The sequence below is a fragment of the Pleurodeles waltl genome, chromosome 10 (assembly GCF_031143425.1).
Source record: "Pleurodeles waltl isolate 20211129_DDA chromosome 10, aPleWal1.hap1.20221129, whole genome shotgun sequence".
Classification (NCBI taxonomy): domain Eukaryota; kingdom Metazoa; phylum Chordata; class Amphibia; order Caudata; family Salamandridae; genus Pleurodeles; species Pleurodeles waltl.
The window spans coordinates 1,064,422,771-1,064,448,380 of record NC_090449.1 but is presented as its reverse complement, the minus strand read 5'-3'; the positions used below and the strand labels follow the sequence as shown (position 1 = coordinate 1,064,448,380).

Here is a 25,610-nt window from a genome sequence, read left to right as displayed (position 1 = left end):
CTTCCGGTGGAAGAAGGTGGACAGTGCGTTGCAGAGTTCTTGGGATGGAGGGATGTCGTTGATGTTGGCGCTGGGGTTGGAGGGTTCTTTCACGATGCTGAAGAGCTCTTTGCTGTCGTGTGCGTTGTTGTCCAGGCGGTCTTTGAAGTGGGAACGTTTGGCTTGTCTGATGAGTTGGTGGTGCTTGCGGGTGGCGTCCTTGTGGGCTGTGAGGCTGTCAGGTGTGCATTTGAGGAGCCATTCCTTTTTTAGCTTCCGACACTCGCGTTTGGAATTTAGGAGCTCGTCGGTGAACCAGGTGGCTTTTTTTCTGGCTTGGTTGTCGGCGGGTTTTTTGAGTGGCGCGAGGGTGTTGGCGCAGTCGTTGATCCACAGGGTGAGGTTGTTGGCGGCGGCGTCTGGGTCGGTGGAGTCGGGGGGTGGGTTCTGGGCGAGGGCGTTGGTAAGCTGGTCTTCCGTAACTTTGCTCCAGCATCGGCGGGGTGGTTGTTGGGTGCGATGGTGCTCAGAGAAAAATAGTCTGGGACAATCCTGGACCCCAGGAACGAAAATAGGAGCACTTGTTTTGCCTGGGGAAACTGCACAAGGGCATTAAAACGCTGGATGCTTCACAAAGCCCTCCAGTTCTTGCAAAATAATGGTCTGTGGGTGTAAAAGGAGGAAATAACTTGGGGTGGGCAAAAAAGTCTGCTCCACCGGCCAAGTTTGTTGAGTTTTGCCCACAATGCGCTCTCCTTCGAGTGCAGAGTTCCAGCAAAACTCTGCCAACTGCCACATGGCGGAGTTTTTTTCCACCAATATTAAGCTGGCAAGCACAATTGAGAATTTGCATCCTTTAGCGCAATATTTGGGAGCTAGAATGCCTGCCGGAGATATTTCTCAATGTGGGTGGGTGTGGCAGGTCACAACTGTTCACGCTGAGAAAGCTGACGCTCAAATGGAAAATCTACTCGAGTGGCAGAAAGAAGCGGTGCCCTCTGGGTGGTGCCGTCCGTGCTGATTTTACAGTGCGAAACAAGCTCCCAGTGCTAAACATCCACAAGAGCAGTGCAACATGCCCAATTCCGCCTGCTTGGGCACTCCGCAGAACCTCGCTGTGTTTTTATGTAACTCCACGGAATTCCGTGAGTTCCGCCCACCCTTCGAAATAACCTATATCTAAGGCTAAGACATCTGCATGTTTTACATTTAGGCTTGGGTGTAGACTATACTTGGCTTGCAGAACATTCAAAATCAACTTGTCAGATTGGCACCAGTTGGGATCTTGTGAGTCCCCCAGCCCTTTCTAACTCTGTAGCGAGGCCAGAAGGCCTTCTCATGTGTCAGGCTGTAAGTGTGTAGACTGTGTGCAGTGTTTTATGCTTTGATTTAATACCCTACTAGACTGATAAGTTATAAAATTCATTATCATTTGCTCATTACAGGGTACCATTGAACCCAGTGGACCCTTTCGTTCTGAGAGTCCACTGGGTTAAGGGACTGCACATCAACCCAAGTCAAATCCCAGGTATTGACATCACCCTTTGCAAGCATAGCAAAATGGACTTATTGTCATGTTTGTCTGAGATCATATGTGTGTGTGTGTGTGTGCGTTTGTGTGTGCGTTTGTGTGGGCTTTGAGAACCACTGTGGCCTTTGGTTGAAAGGAGGACAAGTAATGTAAGTAGATGTGTAGTGTTATATATTGCGCATTGCTACACTCCAAAGACTAGATCTATCAGATCTGTCCTTTACAAATCTCGACACATCACACTGAGGTTTATTAGCAGCAATAGAGGCGCACATCATTGAGGGATGTGTCGTCCATGAAGGCCCCACCATAAGGCTCCACCTTGGTTTCTATGCCACAGATGCCACCAATTGCACAGTTGCTGCTCCAGCCACCATACTGGCCAAAGTCTCCACCCGGCCCCTCAATAATGGCGCCTGCGGTACTACGGAACTTGATGTTGTTGGCGGCGGTATCGTTCAGGGCGCCCTGGTCCTCCTCCACCTTTAACTGGAAGGATTTCAAGTTTCCAGCTGGACACCAAGTCACCGGCGACCAGTCGCCAAACCTGGAGAGGAGCAGAAGAGAAGATTTCATGGGAGGTCTTCATGTGGGGTTCAGAACAGTATTCCAAGGATCACAAGCATAGAGCATCTGGATCAGAGCAGAGCACATCTGGACTTATGAAACAAAGAACATTTTACAACACATCATGCGCAACAAGGACGTTTACGCCTTGACGATTTCTAATAGTATTCTCTATCGCCTGCTGTTACTTCAATATTTTATTTATCTACATACCTTACATTTTCAAATAAATTTAATGTTTTTTGTGTTATCAACTCATAATTAACAGTAGGTAGAATACAGCATGTTTTATAGCCAATTTACACTCCATGTCCTTTTTCTTTTCCCCTTTTTTGTATTTTCTATAAAATATTAAATTTCTATTATTAACACTACTTGTCACCGTGAATAAATGGTATTTAGTATGTATATTCACTGAAAGAACTCAAGATTACAGGGACGTTATAGTTAGAAAATAGAATTTTAAAAAAACCTTAGAAATTAACTAAAAAACCAAAGGTTACAGGGATGTTATAGTTCTGGATTTACTTGCACGAAACCTTAGAAATTGAGCTGATATAGTAAGAGTTTTTTCACTCGTGACCTAAGGTAACTATAACTTGTGCTGCAAGGTAACTATAACTCGCGCCCTCGCCATGCACTGCTACTTACCCCACATATGACATCAGTAATGACATTTTCTATGACATGATTCATATTATAACTGCAACATTTCCAATAAAATGAGTGCTGACAAAACTGTGGAATTTGTTCATAAAGTACCTTTCCAAGGTGGGGTTGAATAGAAGGAACTTACTTAAACCAAGAGGCCTTCTACTGAAATGACTATCTTCCGCAAAGGTGAGTTACGTTCGACTGAAGAGTCTTGCCAGAACTGATCTACTTCAACCGAGATGACTTCATCTGAAGAAACTTGCATCAAATGAAACAATTTACTTCTTCCACAAGGTCTTCTACTCAAACAGCTAACTTCAACCACCATGACGTTAGTCAAACCGAGGAGACTTATTTAACTTAAGGGACTTATTTTAACAGAGGCAACCTATTGAGGACTCACCTCAACTTATTCTTCATGAATATTTGAGAATTACAACAGCTGAGGGTGCATCTTTCAATCAAGATGGCTTCCACTAAAGAAACAGACTTAAGAAGAGGTGATTTACTTAAACATAGCAGATGTCAGTCGAAGGCGCTTACATCAACTTAAAAGACCTTAGCTGAAGGTTCTTACTACTTACAAAAGGACTCAACTTGTCAGAGGAGACCTCAGCTTACTTAACCTGAGTGGCTTACTTCATTAGTGGGTATGTATTTCATCCTAGTAGAGTTCCTTCAACCATAGAGCTTTATTCCATCCTTGCAGACCTACTTTGAGGTATGAGAAGAGACTTACTCTCCAACAGAAGACTCAATGGTGTAGGCCACACCCTTCTGACTTGTGCAGTAGAGTCGGATCCCATTAAGGCTGGTGTCGTCACCTGCGCCGACGTGCTTCCCCACCTGAAATAAAGGAACACCAATACACCATCACTGTTCGTGTTGCATTGCACAGACCAGGGCACACCAAGGAGTGCACACAGGGTGACTGCTGGTTGCCCTGGAAACAAGAATGGAAAGCATGGAGCCCATGCAGGGGAACAGTGCACAACTCAGCAGTAGGGATGTTGTGCCTTTACTGGGGCTGTACTGCTGCTGTATGTCTTATGGGTCTGTAACTGACCGCCCGAGCAGGGCTGCTGTACCTCTAATGGACTGTACATCCCTCCTGAGCAGTACTGCTGTACCTCTTATGGGTCTGCAACTGACCTCCTGAGCAGTACTGCTGTAGCTCTGACGGAGCTGTACCTCCCTCCTGACGAGGGCTGCTGTACCTCTTATGGGGCTGCAACTGACCACCCGAGCAGGGCTGTTGTACCTCTAATGGACTGCACCTCCCTCCTAGCAGTACTGCTGTACCTCTTATGTGGCTGCAACTGACCTCCCGAGCAGGGGTGTTGTACCTCTAATGGACTGCACCTCCCTCCTGACGAGGGCTGCTGTACCTCTTATGCGGCTGCAACTGACCTCCCGAGCAGGGGTGTTGTACCTCTGGTGTACCTACAGCTCACTCCTGAGCATGGCTGCTGTACCTTTAATGACACTGTACCTTCATCCTCAGCAGGGCATATGAACCTCTAATGGAGCTGTACTTCCTCCTGAGCAATATTGCTGTACCTCTCATGGGGTAGTACCTCCCTCCTGAGCAGGGCTGTTTTATCTCTAAAGGAGCTGTGCATCACTCCCGAGCAGGGCTGCTGTACCTCTAGTGAAGCTCTACTTCACTCCTGAGCGGGGCTGCTATACTTCTAATGAAGCTGTGCTCCCTCCTGAGTAGTGCTGCTGTACCTCTAATAGAGCTTACCTTACTGCTGAGCAGGGCTGCTGTACCTCTTATGGAGCTGTACCTCCATCCTAAGCAGGGCTGCTGTACCTTTAAATAAGCTCATCTCTCTCCTGAGCAGGGTTGCTGCACCTCTAAGGAGGCTGTACCTCACTCCTGAGCAGGGCTGCTGTACCTCTAAGGGGGCTGTACCTCACTCATGAGCAGGGCTGCATACCTTTACTGGAGCTTAGCTCTCTCCTGAGCAGAGCTGCTGTACCTCTAAGAAGGATGTACCTTACTCCTGAGCAGGGCTGCTGTACCTTTAATGGAGCAGTACTCCCTTCTGAGCAGGTCTGCTGTACATCTAATGGGCCATACCCCCCTCCTTAGGAAGGATGCTGTACCTCTAATGGAGCTGTACATCCACAGTGAGCATGGCTCCTGTACCTCTCATGGGGCTGTAACTCCCTCTTGAGAAGGGATGCTCTATCTCTAAGGAGGCTGTACCTCCCTCCTGAGCAGGGCTGCTATACCTCTAAGGTGGCTGTACCTCACTACTGAGCAGGGCTGTTGTATCTCTAAGAAAGCTGTACCTCACTCATGAGTATGGCTGCTGTACCTCTAAGGATGCTATACCTCCCTCCTGAACAGGGTTGCTGTACCTCTAAGAAAGCTGCACCTCACTCCTGAGCAGGACTGCTGTACCTCTAATTGGGCTGCACCTCACTCCTGAGCAGGGTGGCAGTACCTCTAAGGAGGCTGTACCTCACTCCTGAGCAGGGCTGCTGTATCTCTAATGAGCTGTACCCTCCTCCTGAGCAGGGCTGCTGTACCTCTAAGGAGGCTGTATCTCCCCCTGAACAGGGCTGCTGTACCTCTTAAGGGGCTGTACCCCATCTCAGCAGGGCTGCTATACCTCAAATGGAGCTGTACCCCACTCCTAAGCAGGGCTGCTGTACCTCTAATGGGCCGTACCCCCCTCCTTAGGAAGGCTGCTGTACCTCTAATGGAGCTGTACCTCCATATTGAGCATGGCTCCTGTACCACTCATGGGGCTGTAACTCCCTCCTGAGCAGGGCTGCAGTAACATTAATGGAGCTAACCTCACTCCTGAGCGGGCTGCTGTACCTATTATGGGGCTTCTCCTCCCTCCTGAGCAGGGCTGCTGTACCTTTAATGGTGCTTTCCAATCTCCTGAGGAGGGCTATTGTACCGTTAAGGAGGCTGTACCTCACTTCTGGGAAGGGCTGCTGTACCTCCTAATGAGCAGGGCTCCTGTACCTCTAACAGGGCTGTACTTCCATATCGAACAGGGCTGCAGTATCTCTAAGGAGGCTGTACCTCTCTCCCTCCTTAGCAGAGCTGTTGTACCTCTAATGGAGCTGTACCTCCATATCGAGTGTGGCTCCTGTACCTCTCATGGGGCTCTACCTCCCTCCTGATCAGGGCTGCTGTACCTCTAGGGAGGCTCTACCTCCTTTCTGAGCAGGGCTGCTATACCTCTAAGGTGGCTGTACCCCAACCCTGAGCAGGGCTGCTGTGCCTCTAAGGAGGCTGTACCTCACTCCTGAGCAGGGCTGCTGTATCTTTAAGGAGGCTGTACCTCACTCCTGAGCTGGGTGGCAGTACCTCTAAGGAGGCTGTACCTCACTCCTGAGCAGGGCTGCTGTACCTCTAATGGAGCTGTACCTTCATATCGAGTATGGCTCCTGTACCTCTCATGGGGCTCTACCTCCCTCCTGAGCAGGGCTGCTGTACCTCTAGGGAGGCTGTACCTCCTTTCTGAGCAGGGCTGCTATACCTCTAAGGTGGCTGTACCCCAACCCTGAGCAGGGCTGCTGTACCTCTTAGGAGGCTGTACCTCGCCCCTGCGCAGGGCTGCTGTACCTCTCTTTTGGCTGTACCTCACTCCTGAGCAGTGCTTCTGTACCTCTCATGGAGCTGTACCCCCGTACTGAGCAGGGCTGCTGTACCTCTAATGAGGCTGTACCTCCCTCCTGAGCAGGGCTGCTGTATCTCTAACGAGGCTGCACCTCACTCCTGAGCAGGGCTGCTGTATTTCTAAGGAGGCTGTACCTCACTACTGAGTAGGGATGATGTACCTCTAAGGAGGCTATACCTCCCTCCTGAACAGGGTTGCTGTACTTCTAATGGGCTTACCTTCCTCCTGAGCAGGGCTGCTGTACCTCTAAGGAGGCTGTACCTCACTCCTGAGCAGGGCTGCTGTATTTCCAAGGAGGCTGTACCTCACTCCTGAGTAGGGCTGCTGTAACTCCAAGGAGGCTATACCTCCCTCCTGAACAGGAATTGTACCTCACTCTTGACAGGGCTGCTGTACCTCTAATGGAGGTGTACCTCCATATTGAGCATGGCTCCTGTACCTCTCAGGAGGCTGTAACGTCCTCCTGAGCAGGGCTGCTGTACCTATAAGGTGGCTGTACCCCCCTCCTGAGCAGAGCTGCGGTACCTTAAAGGTGGCTGTACCTCACCCTGAGCAGGGCTGCCGTACCTCAAAAGAGGCTGTACCTCCCTCCTGAGCATGGCTCATGTACCTCGAAGGAGGCTGTACCTCCCTCCTGAGCAGGGCTGCTGTACCTCTAAGAAGGCTGTACCTCACTCCTGAGCATGGCTGATGTACCTCTTAGGAGGCTGTACCTCCCTCCTGAGCGGGCTGCTGTACTTTAAAGGTGGCTGTACCTCACCCTGAGCAGGGCTGCTGTACCTCAAAAGAGGCTGTACCTCCCTCCTGAGCATGGCTGATGTACCTCAAAGGAGGCTGCAACTCCCTCCTGAGCAGGGCTGCTGTTCCTCTAAGTAGGCTGTACCTCACTCCTGAGCATGGCTGATGTACCTCCCTCCTGAACAGGGCTGCTGTAACTTGAAGGAAGCTGCACCTCACTCCTAAGCAGGGCTGCAGTACCTCTAAAAATACTGTACCTCACTCCTGAGCAGGACTGCTGCACCCCTAACAGGCCCTACCTCCCCCCAGAGCATGGTTGTTGTACCTCTAAGGAGGCTGTACCTCCCCCTGTACAGGGCTGCTGTACCTCTTAGGGGCGGTACCTCCCATCTCAGCAGGGCCGCTATACCTCAAATGGAGTTGTACCCCACTCCTAAGTAGGGCTGCTGTACCTCTAGTGGAGCTGTACCTCACTCCAGAGCAGGGCTGCTGTACTACTCTTTTGGCTGTATGTCAGTCGTGAGCAGCGTTGCTGTACCTCTCATGGAGCTGTACCTCCGTCCTGAGCAGGGCTGCTGTACCTCTAATGGGTCTTTACCTCCCTTCTCAGCAGGGCTGCTGTACCTCACTCCTAAGCAAGGTTGCTGTAACTCTCATGGAACTGTACCTCACTCCTGTGCAGGGCTGTTGTAGCTCTCATGGGTCTGTACCTCCCTTCTCAGCAGGGCTGCTGTACCTTTAATGGAGCTGTACCTCACTCCGAAGCAGGGATTCTGTACCTCTAATGGAGCTGTACCTCACTCTTGAGCAGGGCTGCTGAACTTCTAATGGAGTTATACCTCACTCCTGAGTAGGGCTGCTTTACCTTTAATGAGTCTGTGCCTCCCTCCTGAGCAGGGCTTCTGTACCTCTAAGGAGGCTGTACCTCCCTCCTGAGCAGGGCTGCTGTACCTCTAATAGGCCATACCTCCCTCCCGAGCACGGCTGCTGTAGCTCTAAGGAGGCTATACCTCACTCCTGGGCAGGACTACTGAACCTCTAAGGAGGCTGTACCTCACTCCTGAGTAGGGCTGCTGTACGTCTGAGGAGGCTGTACCTCCCCCCTGACTAGGGCTGCTGTAGTTCTAAGGAGGCTGTACCTCATTCCTCCGAAGGGCTGATGTAGCTGTAAGGAGGTTGTACCTCCCTTCTGAGGAGGGCTACTGTACCTCACTCCTTAGCAAGGATGCTGTACCTCTAATGGGCTGAACCTCCACCCCTGAGCAGGGCTGCTGTACCTCTCATGGGGCTGTACCTCCCTTCTGAGTAGGGCGGCTGTAACTTTAATGGAGCTTACCTCTCTCCTGAGCAGGGCTGTTTTACCTCTAAGGAGGCTGTAGCTCACTCCTGAGCAGGGCTGGGTCTGCTGTACTTCTAAGGAAGCTGTACCTCACTCCTGAGCAGGGCTGCTGTACTTTTAATGGAGCTTACCTATCGCCTAAGCAGGGCTGCTGTACCTCTAAGGAGGCTCTACCTCACTCCTAAGCAGGACTGATGTACCTCCATATTGAGCAGGGCTGCTGTACCTCTAAGGAGGCTGTACCTCATTCCTGAGCAGGGCTGAGGTACCTCTAATGGGGCTGAACCTCACTGATTAGGAGGGCTGCTGTACTTCTAATGGACCGTACCCCCCTTATGGGCAGGGCTGCTGTACCTCTAAGGAGGCTGTACCTAACTCCTGAGCAAGGCTGCTGTACCTCTAAGGAGGCTGTACCTCACTCTGGAGCAGCGGTAGTGTACCTCTAAGGAGGCTGTACCTCACTCCTGAGTAGAGGTAGTGTACCTCTAAGGAGGCTGGGCCTCAGTACCGAGCAGGGCTGCTGTACCTCCCCCCTGACCACGGCTGCTATACCTCTAGGGAGGCTGTACCTCACTCCTGAGCAAGGCTGCTGTACCTCTAAGGAAGCTGTACCTCATTCCTGAGCAGGACTACTGTACCTCTAATGGGACTGTATCTCACTCCTGAGCAGGGCTGCTGTACCTCTAAGGAGGCTGTAACTCACTCCTGAGCAGGGCTGATGTACCTTTATTGGAAATTCCCCCTCCCATGAGCAGGGTTGCGGTACCTATAAGGAGGCTGTACCTCACTACCGAGCAGGTCTGTTGTACTTCTTAGGAAGCTGTACCTCACTCCTGAGCAGGGCTGTCCTGCCTGTACTGAACACCCCTCCATAGCACCGCCATTTAGCCAGTACTGACAGGTGTCCCATGGAAGAGAGCTTCTGAGAGCACCGTACAGACACTTCTAGTCATAAAACAGGAAGATTAGGATATAAATAAACAAAGTGCAGTACTGGCACTGCCCGGAAGTGAGCAGCGTGGTAAGGTGCTGTCAGGAAGCAAGTACCGGAGACCGTACCAGCTCAGCGGATGACACAGAATGGCACAGCACGGTATTTGCGATGTTTAGGAACACGCAAGGCACTGTGAGACAGAAGTGCAGAACTGGCACTTCTCGGAAGAAAGCAGACCCTGCGAGAGAGGGCACAGAGCCTGTCCAGCACTTTACAGCGGTAACATGCACTCGGAGAGCGAGAGTGGAGTGCCAGCACTTAGCTGAAGTCGGGAGCTCTCAGAAGGAAGTAGGCGCTATGCGACAGAGACTGGCACTTCTCACCAGGACTCGGTGGTGGAAGAGGAGCCCTGGTACCACCACTTGCCACAGTAAAGCAGGCACTTTAAGCCAAAGACAAGACCGACGCTTCTCGGAATGAATTAACAGTAAGACCATAGAAATACTTGAGCCAGGGAGCAATAGTGCCACTTTCCAGGAGAAAGCTGGCACTTTAAGACAGAAAATGAGGCTTATCAGCAGGAAGAAAGCATTGTGAGGCAGAAACACGGAAACTTCAAGTAGGAGACAGAGGGGGTCATTCTGACCCTGGCGGTAATTACCGCCATGGCGGAGGTCGGCGGTAGCACCGCCAACAGGCTGGCGGTGCACCGCTGGGCATTCTGACCGCGACGGTTCAGCCGCGGCCAGAAACGGAAAGTCGGCGGTGTACCGCCGACTTCCCGCTGCCCTTGAGAATCCTCCATGGCAGCGGAGCGCGCTCCGCCGCCATGGGGATTCTGACACCCCCTACCGCCATCCGGTTCCTGGCGGTTCTCCTGGCGGTAGGGGGTGCCGCGGGCCCCTGGGGGCCTCTGCAGTGCCCATGCCAATGGCATGGGCACTGCAGGGGCCCCCGTAAGAGGGCCCCACAAAGAATTTCAGTGTCTGCTTTGCAGACACTGAAATTCGCGACGGGTGCAACTGCACCCATCACACCTTCCCACTCCGTCGGCTCCATTCTGAGCCGGCGTCCTCGTGGGAAGGGTGTTTCCCGCTGGGCTGGCGGGCGGACTTTCGGCGGTCGCCCGCCGGCCCAGTGGGAAAGCCAGAATGACCGCCGCAGTCTTTTGACCGCAGAGCGGTCTTTCGGCGGGAACCGCTTGGCGGGCGGCGACCGCCGTCCGCCGCGGTCAGAATCACCCCCAGAGTTCGACTGAAGTTCAGGACTGAAAACACCGGTGCCAGCACGTCCTCCACTTCGAAGTGTAGGGTACTGCAGTACAGTACTGGTGAGACAGAAAGAAGAGGTCCTGTATATGGAAGCAGGAGGTGCAAAGTGAGGCTGGTGTGCAGTACTGTAAACAAGTCTGAGTGTGCGCACTTTATCCGTTCCTGGATGTACAGTACTGGTGAGACAGAACAGGACCTGCATATGTAAGCACAGTCAGGCTGGTGTACAGTACTGTAAACAAGTCTGAGTGCAGCACGTCTTCCTTTCCTGCATGCACAGTACTGCAGTACAGTACTGGTGAGACAGAACAGGACCTGCATATGTAAGCACAGTCAGGCTGGTGTACAGTACTGTAAACAAGTCTGAGTGTGCGCACTTTATCCGCTCCTGCATGCCCAGTACTGCAGTATAGTACCGGTGAGACAGAACAGGCCCTGCATATGTAAGCACAGTCAGGCTGGTGCACAGTACTGTAAACAAGTCTGAGTGTGCACACTTTATCCGCTCCTGCATGCACAGTACTGCAGTATAGTACTGGTGAGACAGAACAGGCCCTGCATATGTAAGCACAGCCAGGCTGGTGTACAGTACTGTAAACAAGTCTGAGTGTGTGCACTTCTTACTTTCCTGCATGCACAGTACTGCAGTACAGTACTGGTGAGACAGAACAGGACCTGCATATGTAAGCACAGTCAGGCTGGTGTACAGTACTGTAAACAAGTCTGAGTGCAGCACTTTTTCTTTTCCTGCATGCACAGTACTGCAGTATAGTACTGGTGAGACAGAACAGGACCTGCATATGTAAGCACAGTCAGGCTGGTGTACAGTACTGTAAACAAGTCTGAGTGTGCGCACTTTCTCTGTTCCTGCATGCACAGTACTGCAGTACAGTACTGGTGAGACAGAACAGGACCTGCATATGTAAGCACAGTCAGGCTGGTGTACAGTACTGTAAACAAGTCTGAGTGCAGCACTTTCTCCGTTCCTGCATGCACAGTACTGCAGTAGAGTACTGGTGAGACAGAACAGGACCTGCATATGTAAGCACAGTCAGGCTGGTGTACAGTTCTGTAAACAAGTCTGAGTGCAGCACGTCTTCCTTTCCTGTACCCACAGTACTGCAGTATAGTACTGGTGATATAGAACAGGCCCTGCATATGTAAGCACAGTCAGGCTGGTGTACAGTACTGTAAACAAGTCTGAGTGCAGCACTTCTTCCTTTCCTGCATGCACAGTACTGCAGTATAGTACTGGTGAGACAGAACAGCACCTGCATATGTAAGCACAGTCAGGCTGGTGTACAGTACTGTAAACAAGTCTGAGTGCAGCACTTTTTCTTTTCCTGCATGCACAGTACTGCAGTATAGTACTGGTGAGACAGAAGAGGACCTGCATATGTAAGCACAGTCAGGCTGGTGTACAGTACTGTAAACAAGTCTGAGTGTGCGCACTTTCTCCGTTCCTGCATGCACAGTACTGCAGTACAGTACTGGCGAGACAGAACAGGCCCTGCATATGCAAGCACAGTCAGGCTGGTGTACAGTACTGTAAACAAGTCTGAGTGCAGCACTTTCTCCGTTCCTGCATGTACAGTACTGCAGTACAGTACTGGTGAGACAGAACAGGCCCTGCATATGTAAGCACAGTCAGGCTGGAGTACAGTACTGTAAACAAGTCTGAGTGCAGCACGTCTTTCTTTCCTGCATGTACAGTACTGCAGTACAGTACTGGTGAGACAGAACAGGCCCTGCATATGTAAGCACAGTCAGGCTGGTGTACAGTACTGTAAACAAGTCTGAGTGCAGCAGGTCTTCCTTTCCTGCATGCACAGTACTGCAGTACAGTACTGGTGAGACAGAACAGGCCCTGCATATGTAAGCACAGTCAGGCTGGTGTACAGTACTGTAAACAAGTCTGAGTGTGCGCACTTTCTCCGTTCCTGCATGCACAGTACTGCAGTACAGTACTGGTGAGACAGAACAGGCCCTGCATATGCAAGCACAGTCAGGCTGGTGTACAGTACTGTAAACAAGTCTGAGTGCAGCACTTTCTCCGTTCCTGCATGTACAGTACTGCAGTACAGTACTGGTGATATAGAACAGGCCCTGCATATGTAAGCACAGTCAGGCTGGAGTACATCCGTTACCTATCAGACCATATCCCCTGTGACTGATGCTGGTTGGGGAGACTCCTTGCCTACACTCTTGCAAGAGTGGTCTCTGAATTTTCTGAACAGATGAGGGAATCTGCTTAGCGGGGGTCAACAGGCCTTTGGGAGCACGAGGTGGATCTACTATCTATATGCGCTCCAAGACAGTAATGGCTTTTTCACTAAAACCTTATGAGCCATTAAAGGGCAGATCCATGAGAGAGGCCTGTGCATCTCCAGAAGATTCCGTGGAGCGCATCCACATGTGTACAGAGTACAATGCTGGTGCCAGCCGCCTTTCTCAGGCAATCAGAAGTATCCAGGCCAGCACCAATCACATCATTGGCAGCGTCATGTCTATCATCAATTGTCTGAGCCAGAGAAACCCCAAGATCTTCCGGGACCAATGGCAGAATTTCTCTAGTTATGTCCTATAGGGCATGCATGTGGCAAACCTAGTAAGGCCACAGCATTGACACATCTCAATGCCAGGCGAGAAGAGAACAGTTGTCCGGATGACTCAGTCCTCTTGGTCTATCCCTACCCAGAGGAGTCATGGGGAATACATTGGGGTTCGTCTTGCTGGGTGAAGCCTGACTCACCAGACTCCCTGGAGTAGGAAGTTTAGTGTGAACATCAGGATTGCTGGGAGCTGGTATGAGGCCTGGCTACCTGCCTGTTTAGGCAGGAACAGAACTTTGACCAAATGCCCATCAAGGTATTGGTTAGGGGTTTGTTAAAAGGGAGCATGAGCAGAGGCGGAGATGTGGCTGGCCCAGCCTGCAAAAATTCCTTAAAGACGTTTGTTTTGGTCTTGAATGAAGACCGCTGTAAATCCAGGAACTGAGTTACCTGTTAGACCACTACTACACATCCATTGATGCTCCAAGTAGTGAGTATCAAGGTATCGAAGTGGCATATTAAAAGACGATGCTCTACGTTTTTTGGTAAGTGTGAGTGCCATATTTTATTTTCACATTACTCTAGCCTTTCATGTTAGTTTTTTAAAAACAGATATTTCACATCTGAAAACATTATTGGGAGACAAAATAGACTGGTAAATTTTACTTTCTGGTTAATTAGTGCAAGCCAACTCCTATTAAATGTTTTTTGGCTGGTTTCACTTTAGTGTTCTACGTTCTTGCCTTGTACCTACCCTGTATTGAGAGATAAGTATTTCAGTGGGCTCAGTCCAAAAAAAAAGTTTCATCCCCTCGAGACAGCTGCACTGTTGTGTCTTTGCCCTTCAGAATAAAGCACACATACTTTTGCATCCACGGGATAAAGGTAATTATTTTAGAATTATTTTATTTATAAGACAGAGGCTACGTAAGCAGTATTTCGTTGCATAGAGTTCAGCCTACTAACTTTGCATACAAACTCCCTCCCTCCGCTCCAGCAACAAAGCAATCCTCATAGATTTTCCAAGATGGCAGCCTGAACAATTGGTTAGGGGTGGAATTCGAATAGGAATTACAAAAACCCATTTTTTTGGCATTGTACTTGAATGAATGAATAAAGAAAAAAGATTTGTGTATTACCTCTGTGACCCAAAAGATGATGCCTTGGCACTGAGGAATTAAGGAGGTAATTAAGCAACAAAGGTAACACTGAAGAGCCAAGATGTTAGCCCCTTTCTAAATTGAAGATGGCAGGACATATGTAGGAAGCTGACCTGGTGTGTGTGGTGGGTACCTAAGGTACTTACACCTTATACCAGGGCCAGGTATGCCCTATCAGTGTAGTGTAGGCAGTGCCTAGAAGCCAGGCTCTCTAGAGATTAGCTGTGGATGAGCAGCCAAGGCTTATCTAGGAGACATGCAAAGCTCATGCAATACTGCTATAGTCACACAGCAATTACACACATGGAAGAAAACACTCAGTGTTACAAAAATAAAGGTACTTTATTTTAGTGACACAGTTACCAAAACATACTAGAGGCAACCCTCCAATAGGAGGTAAGTAGGACACTAGATATATACACTAATAATTGGAATTAGGCATAGAAAGCAATAGAAAGCAATAGAAAACAGTGCAATAGTGACCCTAGGGGGAACCCAAACCATATACTTAAAAAAATGGAATGCGAATGCAGGAACCCCAATTCCCCCCCCCCTCTCACCCACCTCCTGGTAAGTGGGATATGTAGAGGGGAGCTGGAGGAATTAGGAAACCACAAAGGTAAGTACCACAGTGCCAAACCACCCAAAAGGACGAAAAAGAAGATAATGCAACCCCCAGACAAGACTGCAAGAAACCAGCGGTGGATTCCTGAAGAGGAAGACCTGTGGAAGAAGGGGGCAAAGTCCAGAAGTCACAGGAGTGTCCAGTGGGGGTAGGAGCCACTACCCACCTGTCTGTGGTTGCGGGAGTTGGTCGACGGTGGGACGGAGATGGTCAGCAATGCAGCCCCGGAGTCGGTGAAGAGTTCCTGGAGGATGCAGTCGACGTCCCATGCCAGATGGATGATTGCATTTGTCAGTGGCGTGGAAAAGCTATCAACAAGCATTGGCAAAGGCAGAAGTCGCAGTGAAGCAAAAGTGGAGCTGCTGGGGACCAGCAAGGTCCAGGAGGACTCAACCCATGGGGGGCAGTCCTATGGGGACCCTCGGCAAGAAGGAGCCCACAGAAGAAAAGGCAGCCCCCACAGGAGACCCACTGGAAGAGGAACCAGGAGTCGCAAGGGAGCCCACGCAGCACAACTGGAGAAAGGTCCCAGGCCACATGAGAAGCACGCATAGCACTGTTGCCTTTTACAAGGGACTTGGCTGTGTGTAAGGGGTGTGCCAACTGTGGAAGCAGTGGTACAGTTTAGGGAAGGAACACAGGTGCTGGGGCCTGGTGAGCATGATTACACCCTTCCCTCTCATTCCATTTCTGGTTTGGAAGCTCAGGCAAACTTCTCACCATGATTTTTGTAGCTCCCACTTGGGTGCGTCAGCCTAGGTTCACAACACTACTAGATCTTGCAGTAGTTCCTGATGAGACACCCAGACGCAAAAAATGCTCAACCTAGCAATTTGGCTCCTGAGGTTATAGTTTGGCTACCTTGGCTTACCACCAGAATGTATGAGCATTCTCAGGGAAGCCCGCAGACCTACCATTAGAACCTGTTAGAAAGCAAAATGGAAGCGTTTTGTTTGCTACTGCAACCCAAACAAATTGATCCTCTGAAAGCCGCGGTGCAAGACTTTGTCTGCTACCTGCTTCATTTGCAGAAGGCATATGTAGCATACACTTCTATACACTACTTGCTGCAATGGCTGCCTATCTCCAGAATAACAGCATCTCTCACTGCTCAAAATTCCAGCCACTGAAGCCTTTATGAAATATTCCGCCTCTGGTTTCTCCAGCACAGTCCTGAAACGTTAACATTGTTCTCACTAGTTCCCACTAGACTCATTGCTTCCCCATTTGAGTCTCTTCCCTCATGCCGACTTCAGTTTGTCATGGAAGGTGGCATTCTTAGTCACCATCACCTCACTTAGCAGTTAGTGCGCTCCAGGCTTTAACCTTAGAAAAAACTTTTTTCCAAATACATAGTCAAAGTGGTTCTTTGCACTAATCCTAAACTCCTACCCAAGGTAGTTTCACATTTTCACCTCAATCGGTCCATTGAACTCCCTGTCTTTTTCCCGCAAACAAATTCTGTTGCAGAAAGAGCTCTTCATACTTTAAATGCAAATCCAGCACATCCAGATTAAGTCACAAGTGTATACACACTTGCTACACTAAGACCTTTACCTGTTTCACCCACAGCACACCCTAATTGTAAAAAGTGAGCCACTATGACCTTCCTTTAACTTTCCCTTAGCGGACATTTGTAAGGCAGCTTCATGGTCTACACCACACACCTTGACTATTGAATGGCTGTCTTAGCACACCAACACGCCAGTGTGGGCCAGGCAGTGCTAAGAACACCTTTTCTTACACATACCTTTCACTTCTTTCTCACTTGCCTGTGGGAAAACAATCTAACAGTGGAGTTGATGCACATGCGCAATATCGCAGAGATGAGTCACTCTACCTTGTGACTCGAAAGACTTCTTCAAAGGAGAAAAACAACTTCCACAACTCCGGACCCAACACTAGATGGCAAAAGTATGCAGAACATGTGAACGTACACCTCTACGAGAGTTAAGGAATGCTGGTAAGATGGTGGAGGTTGGTTAAGGATGACTTTTAAGAATGTTGGTGGAAGATTCTGCAATGATGATAGAGGTGAGGAGAAGAGAACAATGATATAATGTCTGACATGCCAGGGGTTGTTGTAACTGAGTGGAATAAAAGTTCAACTTTATTTATACAGCATCTAGTCACTTCTTAAAATGTTCAGAGTGAACCCAATGTTGATTGGTTACCCGCCACCCCAGGACTAATCATCCTCTCTTCCATTACCTAGTTCATAAGGGTACTAGTTGTGCTTCAGTGATGACTGGCACGTACTACTACCACCATGACCTCCCAAACAACCCTACTATATTCGCCCTCATTTATCTCACCCTGCTACTATGATCTCCCTAACCCTTCCACAGAATCTTCCCTCCTCCATCCCACTTTACTCATCCCAAGCCCCAGGGATGAGTAAATGAGGGATATACTCCCAATTAACACTTCTGGATTTCTTTCCTCCTCCACCCCTCCAATACTCCTGTCAATCTAACTAACAAACTCTCATATCCACGGCTCAAATGAACTCATAATAATACAAAAACTGTACTCATATTTCCCAATACTAATCCATCACTAATTCTAGTTGGGTGCCGGAGTAGCGTGCTACTTGCCAAAAAGCACTTCAATGCCTCGTCAGGGGTAGTAAGCGCTATATAAATACTATTACAATACAATACAATACTGTAAACAAGCCTCAGTGCGCGCACTTCTTCCTTTCCTGTATGCACAGTACTGCAGTATAGTACTGGCGATATAGAACAGGACCCGCATATGTAAGCACAGTCATGCTGGTGTACAGTACTGTAAACAAGTCTGAGTGCAGCACTTCTTCCTTTCCTGCATGCACAGTACTGCAGTATAGTACTGGCGATATAGAACAGGACCTGCATATGTAAGCACAGTCAGGCTGGTGTACAGTACTGTAAACAAGTCTGAGTGCAGCACGTCTTCCTTTCCTGCATACACAGTACTGCAGTATAGTACTGGCGATATAGAACAGGACCTGCATATGTAAGCACAGTCAGGCTGGTGTACAGTACTGTAAACAAGTCTGAGTGCAGCACGTCTTCCTTTCCTGCATACACAGTACTGCAGTATAGTACTGGCGATATAGAACAGGACCTGCATATGTAAGCACAGTCAGGCTGGTGTACAGTACTGTAAACAAGTCTGAGTGCAGCACGTCTTCCTTTCCTGCATGCACAGTACTGCGGTATAGTACTGGTGAGACAGAACAGTACCTGCATATGTAAGCACAGTCAGGCTGGTGTACAGTACTGTAAACAAGTCTGAGTGCAGCACTTTATCCGTTCCTGTATGTACAGTACTGCAGTACAGTACTGGTGAGACAGAACAGGCTCTGCATATGTAAGCACAGTAAGGCTGGTGTACAGTACTGTAAACAAGTCTGAGTGCAGCACGTCTTCCTTTCCTGCATGCACAGTACTGCAGTATAGTACCGGTGAGACAGAACAGGACCTCCATATGTAAGCACAGCCAGGCTGGTGTACAGTACTGTAAACAAGTCTGAGTGTGCGCACTTTATCCGTTCCTGGATGTACAGTACTGCAGTACAGTACTGGTGAGACAGAACAGGACCTGCATATGTAAGCACAGTCAGGCAGGTGTACAGTAGTGTAAACAAGTCTGTATGCAGCACGTCTTCCTTCCCTGTACCCACAGTGCTCCACCCAGTGCTTAATTTGTAAATAAAATCGTGGCGGTGCTCAAAGCCCTCCTTTTAAATACGCGGCTGCTGCAATTAAATGTGCAAAAACGGAATAGTAAGGCAGCGTAATCCTGAAGCCATCTCGGGCCTCTTCAATCCATTTACAGCCACTCCCTGCCCCTTCCGCTCACTCTTGCAGCTTTCTGCTCTCTCCATTTGTGACGCTTTTTCGTTTTTGTCTTCCTCCCTCTTTCCCAAATGTGTCTTTTGCTCGCAATAAATGCCTGAGGCAGAAAATTAAGCGCCGGCCCTCAAAAATAAGTGCCGGTGCTCCGCACCGGAAACAACAAGCACAAATTAAGCACTGGCTCCACCCCAGTGGATCAGAAGTGACAGAGGTCCACCGGGACGTTAGACCATACCTTTACACTGTACCCCTTGGCATAGGACCCCTCCGGGCACATATCTATCCAGGTCCAGGACCCCCAGGGGCCGCCGTTGGTCACACCGATGATGCTGTTGTACTGTCTGCCCGGAAAGGTGCCATTGGCCCTGATTTCGGTGCCATGGGCAGACTGGAGGCAGAAGGCCAGGGCGCACAGGAGGCCCAGGAGCCAGACCATGTTCCAAGGGGCAGAGGCAGAGGAGGCCAGAATCTTCCCTCCCTGGGAATCAAGGCCTTTTATACACCTGCCCCGGCCCCCCTTCCTTGTGCACACAGTGTGGGAGGTGCAGGTCCCGCTGGCATCTGTGGAGGAAGGTTCAGACACCAGCCGGCCACTAGGGGGCAGTGGGGATGCAGGGAAGGTTTCCACACCTCAGGGTTTTATTTTCATGCCGGAGATTATTCTTGTATCCTGCGGACTGTGAAATTAGTCGCTTCTCTGTGGCTGTGTGAGTGCAGGCTGTGGGGGTGGGTTTATAACGGGGCATAATTGATAGCTCTGATGACTGAAAGCTCTAATTGTTGAAAAATTATGACTGAAAGCTCTGATGACTGAAAGCTTTCGTGACTGAAAGCCCAAATGATTGACAGATATTATGATTAAAAACTCTGATGATTGACAGCTGGGGTGACTGAAAGCTCTGACGACTGAAAGTTGTGATGATTTAAAGTTCTCATGGTTGACAGCCCTGATGATTGACACCTCTGAATACTTAAAGCTCTGATTGAAAGCTCTGATGTTTGAAAGCTCTAATAATTGACAGCTCTGACGATTGACAGTCTGATGACTGGAAGCTCTGATGATTGACAGCTCTGAAAACTGAAAGCTCTGATGGTTGAAAGCTATGTTGATTAACCACTTTGATGACTGAAAGCTCTGATTGAAAGTTCTGATGATTGAAAGCTCTAATGATTGAAAGCTCAGATGACTGACAGCTCTGATGACTGAAAGTGTAGATGATTGACAGCTCTGATGATTGAAACCTCTGATGATTGAAAGTTCTGATGGTTCAAAACTTTGATGACTGAAAGCTCTTTTGATTGAAAGTACTGATGGTTCAAAACTCTGATGACTGAAAGGTCTGGTGGTTCACAGCTCTGATGACTGAAAGCTCAGGTGATTGAAAGCTCTGATGGTTCACAGCTCTGATGACTGAAAGCTCTGATGATTGACAGCATGACTGACCGTTCTGATGATTGAAAGCTCTAATGGTTCAAAGCTCTGATGATTGAAAGCTCTGATGATTGAAAGCTCTGATGGTTCACAGCTCTGATGACTGAAAGCTCTAATGATTGAAAGCTCTGATGGTTGACAGCTGTGATGATTGAAACCTCTGATGGTTGACAGCTGTGGAGCAGAGGCCAAGCAAGTGCCATTTTCTCAGATAAAGATGTTGGAATACATGCTCATTCAATCCTTGGCCTCTCTACAGATCGACAGGGCAGTGGTCATGTGTGCCAATATTAATTGTGATTTTATGCAAAGGTGTGTGAAGGAGGTAGATGGCTGCTGAAATATGGACAGGATTGTTGAAGTGAAGGCGATGCAAGGAAAGTGCATGTAGGAGAGAGAGAAAGGAGAGTGCTGAAGAGGAAGGAGATGAGGTGTTGAATATAGAAATGGGGGATTTCAGTAACATGTGGGTAGGAAAATGCCATATCTAATAGAGAGACTGCAGAGGAAAGTGGCATGCAGGGAAAGGCAGGGTGATTTAGACACCCCAAAGACCACTACAAACTTCCAGACTTTAATATTGCTTATTTCACTGTCTAATATTTTCAGAATTGAAACATTTTCAGCTATAATTATTCACAACAAAATCTCTTTTTTCACTCATTGATCTGATACTGCTAAGAAGCATTGGCAAAGCAATTAGGTCTAATTTGCTCTAGGAGCATGTCGGTTACTGTGTAATATTGTTAGATGTAATATCAGAAAGCTCTCACTGAGGCAGCAAAACAGTGGCAGCATGGCACGCTATGGGAAGTACAGGATTCTAGTTTAAATGTCTACCTTACATAGGCCAGGCATCTAGGAAAGATCCCTAGCTATGCTTCTTAGGCCACACCCCCTTTTAGAGACTCCCACTTTTATCAGCCCTCTCTGCTACCTATGAAGCCGACTAGACTCTTCAGAGCTCTAGCCCCTGACTTTCTCCAAATTCATTTCCTATCATCTCTCTCCGGACTCCTCTCATCCACTCAGCAGAGCTCCTCTTGACCTCAGAACACCCTTTCAGCCTGGACCAACTCTCCTCCATGAAGCCTCAATCCTTCCTTCAGCAGAGACCCTCTTCTGAGCACCTCTCACCCATCACCTACCATCTTCCACATAAACCCCTTCCCTTTAACATGGATCTTGCTAATCTGTCTCTGCACTCTCCCTCCCCCCCAGCCAGAGCAGTGTCCTCCCCTCTCATCTTCCATATCTTCTCTGGTTCATTCTTACACCTCCCTTCCTTATTTTCTTACCTATCCTTCCTTGATGAGACACTGAGTGACAGCCATGCTCATACTGCTACCTTACACACCCATGCTCAGCTCTCTGACGACTTAGGTTGTCACTGGGAGGAGGGGTGTCTATACACTGAGGCCAGAGACCACAAGCCTGGTGCAACCAGGAGGGTGGTAGTGCCCCAGAAGTCCAGAGACTTCCTTCTCACTTTAGCCCATGACATCCCCCTAGCAGGGCATCTGGGTCAAAACAAGACATGGAGTAGGTTGATTAACCACTTCTACTGGCCAGGTATGTCCCAAAAAGTGAAGGACTTTTGCCAGTCCTGTCCCTCCTGCCAAGCCAGTGGCAAAGAAGGTGGGCACTTAAAGGTCCTTTAATTCCACTGTCTGTGGTTGGGGTTCCCTTTGAGAGGGTAGGGGTTGACATTGTTGGCCTCCTTGACCATCCAACAGCATCAGGACATAGATACATCCTAGTGGTAGTGGATCATGCCACTAGGTATCCCAAGGCTATTCCCCTTAGGACCATCACTGCACCTGCAGTGGCCAAAGCCCTCCTGGGTGTCTTTACCAGGGTGGGGTTCCCTACGGAGGTAGTATCAGACAGGGGGTCAAACTTCATGCCTGCATACTTAAAACATATGTGGCAGGAATGTGGAGTGACTTATAAATTCATTACCCTATACCATCCACAGACCAATGGGATGGTAGAAAGGTTCAGCCAGACCCTAAATGGTATGATTGGAGGACTCTGAAAAACTCAGAAGGAGATGGGATGTCCTACTTCCTTGCTTGCTGTTTGCCTTCATTGAAGTGCCACAAAAGGGAGTAGGTTTTTCACCGTTTGAACTTTTGTTTGGGCATCCTTTTAGGGGACCACTGAGTCTTGTAAGGGAAGGCTGGGAGAGACCTCTCAAAGAGCCCAAACAGGACATTGTGGACTATGTGCTTGGCCTACGTTCCAGAATGGCTGAGTACATGGAAAAAGCAATAAAAAATCTGCAGGACATCCAAGAGCTTCAAAAGCTTTGGTATGACCAAAAAGCTGCTAAGGTGGAGTTCCAACCAGGACAGAAAGTTTGGGTGTTGGAGCCTATTGCTCCAAGGGCCCTCCAGGACAAATTGTCTGGGCCCTATCCCATTCTTGAAAGAAAAGAGGAGATTACTTATCTAGTGGACCTGGGCAGTTGCAAAAAACCCAAAAGGATCATTCATGTCAACCGCCTAAAACCTTTCTTTGACAGAGCTGATGTGACCATGCTCATGGTCACAGATGAGGGACAGGAAGATGAGAGTGACCCTCTCCCTGATCTTCTCTCCAGCAATCACCAAGATGGTTCTGTGGATGGAGTGATCTTGTCAGACACCCTCTCAGGACAACAGCAGACTGATTGCAGGAAAGTGTTAAACCAGTATGCTGGGCTTTTTTCTCTGACCCCTGGGAAGACAAACTGGTGTACCCATGATGTGGACACTGGTGACAGCCTGCCTGTCATGAACACAATTTACAAATAGTCTGACAATGTCGTAGAAAGCATAGAAGCTGAAGTCAAGAAAATGCTGGATTTGGGTGTCATTGAACCCTCAGAGAGCCCCTGTGCCAACCCAGTAGTGTTAGTCCCCAAACCGCACTCCAAGGGTGACAAGAAAGAAATTCGGTTTTGTTTGGACTACAGGGGCCTCAACTCAGCAACTAAAACCGATGTACACCCAATTCCAAGACTGATGAGCTCATAGATAGACTAGGGGCAGCCAAATACCTGAGTACCTTTGATTTAACATCAGGGTACTGGCAGATTGGCCTGACCCCTGGAGCAAAAGAGAGGTCGGCATTCTCTACTCCTAGTGGGCATTATCAGTTAAATGTAATGCCCTTTGGACTCAGGAATGCACCTGCCACCTTACAGAGGTTGGTAAACCAAGTCCTTGCTGGGCTGCAAACCTTTAGTGCAGCTTACGTAGATGATATAGCTGTCTATAGTTCCACCTGGCAGGATCACCTGATCCACCTAGGAAAGGTCCCTGAGGCCCTGCAAAAAGCAGGCCTCACTATCAAGGCCAGTAAGCACCAGATAGGGCAGGGAAAGGTTGTGTACCTGGGCAGCCTGGTTGGTGGAGGGCAGGTACAACTTCTACAACCCAAGATGCAGACCATTCTGGCTTGGGAGGCTCCTATAACCCAGACCCAAGTCAGGGTATTCCTTGGCTTGACTGGTTATTACAGGAGGTTTATGAAGGATTATGGCACCATAGTTGCCCCCCTCACAGAACTTACCTCCAAGAAGATGTCCAGAAAGATCAACTGGACAGTGAGTTGTCAAGAGGCCTTTGACACTCTGAAGAAAGCTCTGCTCTGCTCCAGTACTTCAAGCACCAGACTACTCAAAGGAATTCACGGTCCAGCCAGATGCTTCATAGTTGGGGGTAGGAGTAGTCCTCTCCCAAAGGAATGATGATGGACATGGCCAGCCAGTTGCCTTTTTTAGCAAGATGCTACTCCCTAGGGAAGAAAAATGGAGTGCCATAGAGAGGGAAGCCTTTGCTGTGGTTTGGGCCCTGAAAAAGTTGAGGTCATACTTGTTTGGCTCTCACATCTCTGTTCACACTGACCACAGGCCTCTCAGGTGGCTCCAACAAATAAAATGTGAAAATCCCAAACTGCTTAGGTGGTCCATCTCCCTACAGGGAATGTACTTTAAAGTGGAACACAAACCTGGGACTGCCCATGCCAATGCAGATGGCCTCTCCAGGTTCTTCCACTTAGAAGATGAAGTCTCATTAGGGAAAGGGTAGTCTCATCCTCTTTAGTTTGGGGGGGAAGCGGGTAGTGTGAGAGGAGGCCTCTTTGTGCATGGTTACCCCCACTTTTTGCCTGATGTTGATGTGTTCTAGAGGTTGGTAGTGCCCAGGGCCCCTGCTAAACAGGTTCCCTGGGCCAGATCTCTTTCCCTAAAACCGTTGTGATGCTTTGCACAATTGGTTATGCACTTAAATACCCCTGTAAGTCCCTAGTGAATGGGTACCCCAGTGCCCAGGGCAAGCGATATTGAGAGTAGGCCCCTGGGGGCAACAGCACTGATTGTGCTACCCCCAAGGGACCTGCACCCAGATGCACCCAGCATTGCCATTGCAGGCTGAGTGTACTGGGGCAACCCTAAAAGGATAAATTCAACATGGCACACTCTGGGTGCCCTGCCCACCATACACTGCTTATATTATGGGTAAGTCACCCCTCTAGCAGGCCTTTCATCCCAAAGGAAGGGTGCACCATACTATATGTGAGGGCATAGCTGCATGAGCAATATGCCCCCCCACTGTGTCCTTGCTAAACCTAGGACATTGTGAGTGAACAGAGCAGCCATTTTAAGCACTGGTCAAACACGAGTTCCCCAGCTACAAACTGGCCACCCTGCACTCTGGGTTGATTGATATCGAACAACTCAGAATATTAAATCCAAACTGATATCAGTATTGGATTTAACCTTAAATGTACCCAGGGGCCACCTCAGAGGTGCCCCCTGCAAAACTAACCCTAACTGGCAGAGATGCTGGCTGGTTCCATTCAGCTGCCACTCCAGACAGCCAATATAAAAACCTGGGGGAGAGCCCTGCCTCTCTGGTTTGTAAGACAATGCCCTTCCTGGGTGGAGGAGATAACTCCCCCTCCCGCAGGAATGTGCAACACCCTGGCGGTGAGCTTCAAAGGGCTGCAGCCCTGACACTCGAGCCTTCAGGCCTGCTGCTAGCAGCAGAGGGCTTTCCCCTTTGCAAACCCCCACTTTTGGTGGGAGCAACGGCGGGAAACCAGAAAAGGATAGGAGGAGTGGCCTCACTGAGCATGCACTACCCCTAAGGGCTTGAATGCAAACTGGACCCTCTGATTCCATCTTGGAATGGAGAAACACAACCAATGAGGTTTAGGGAAGTGACCCTTCCCACAAGAAGTGGTCACTATAGTGTAGCCATCCAAGGGTAAGTGTCTCATTGGACACTACCAGGTTCCCACTAAAACGCTCACTATATTCAGTATTTAGTGGGCTCCCCTAGACCAAG

General features: G+C 49.2%; 1 protein-coding gene across 1 annotated transcript; it reads right to left on the bottom strand.

Annotated features, from left to right (window-relative positions):
- Positions 1–1,675: 1,675 nt before the first annotated feature.
- On the bottom strand, positions 1,676–19,307 carry LOC138260855 (vitelline membrane outer layer protein 1 homolog). The gene is made up of 3 exons (XM_069209277.1): positions 19,078–19,307; positions 3,471–3,577; positions 1,676–2,057 (listed from the first exon to the last, which is right to left on the bottom strand). Exons 1-3 carry the CDS (start codon positions 19,276–19,278, stop codon positions 1,763–1,765), a joined length of 603 nt encoding a protein of 200 aa, XP_069065378.1. The 5' UTR covers positions 19,279–19,307; the 3' UTR covers positions 1,676–1,762.
- Between the last annotated feature and the right edge of the window lie 6,303 nt (positions 19,308–25,610).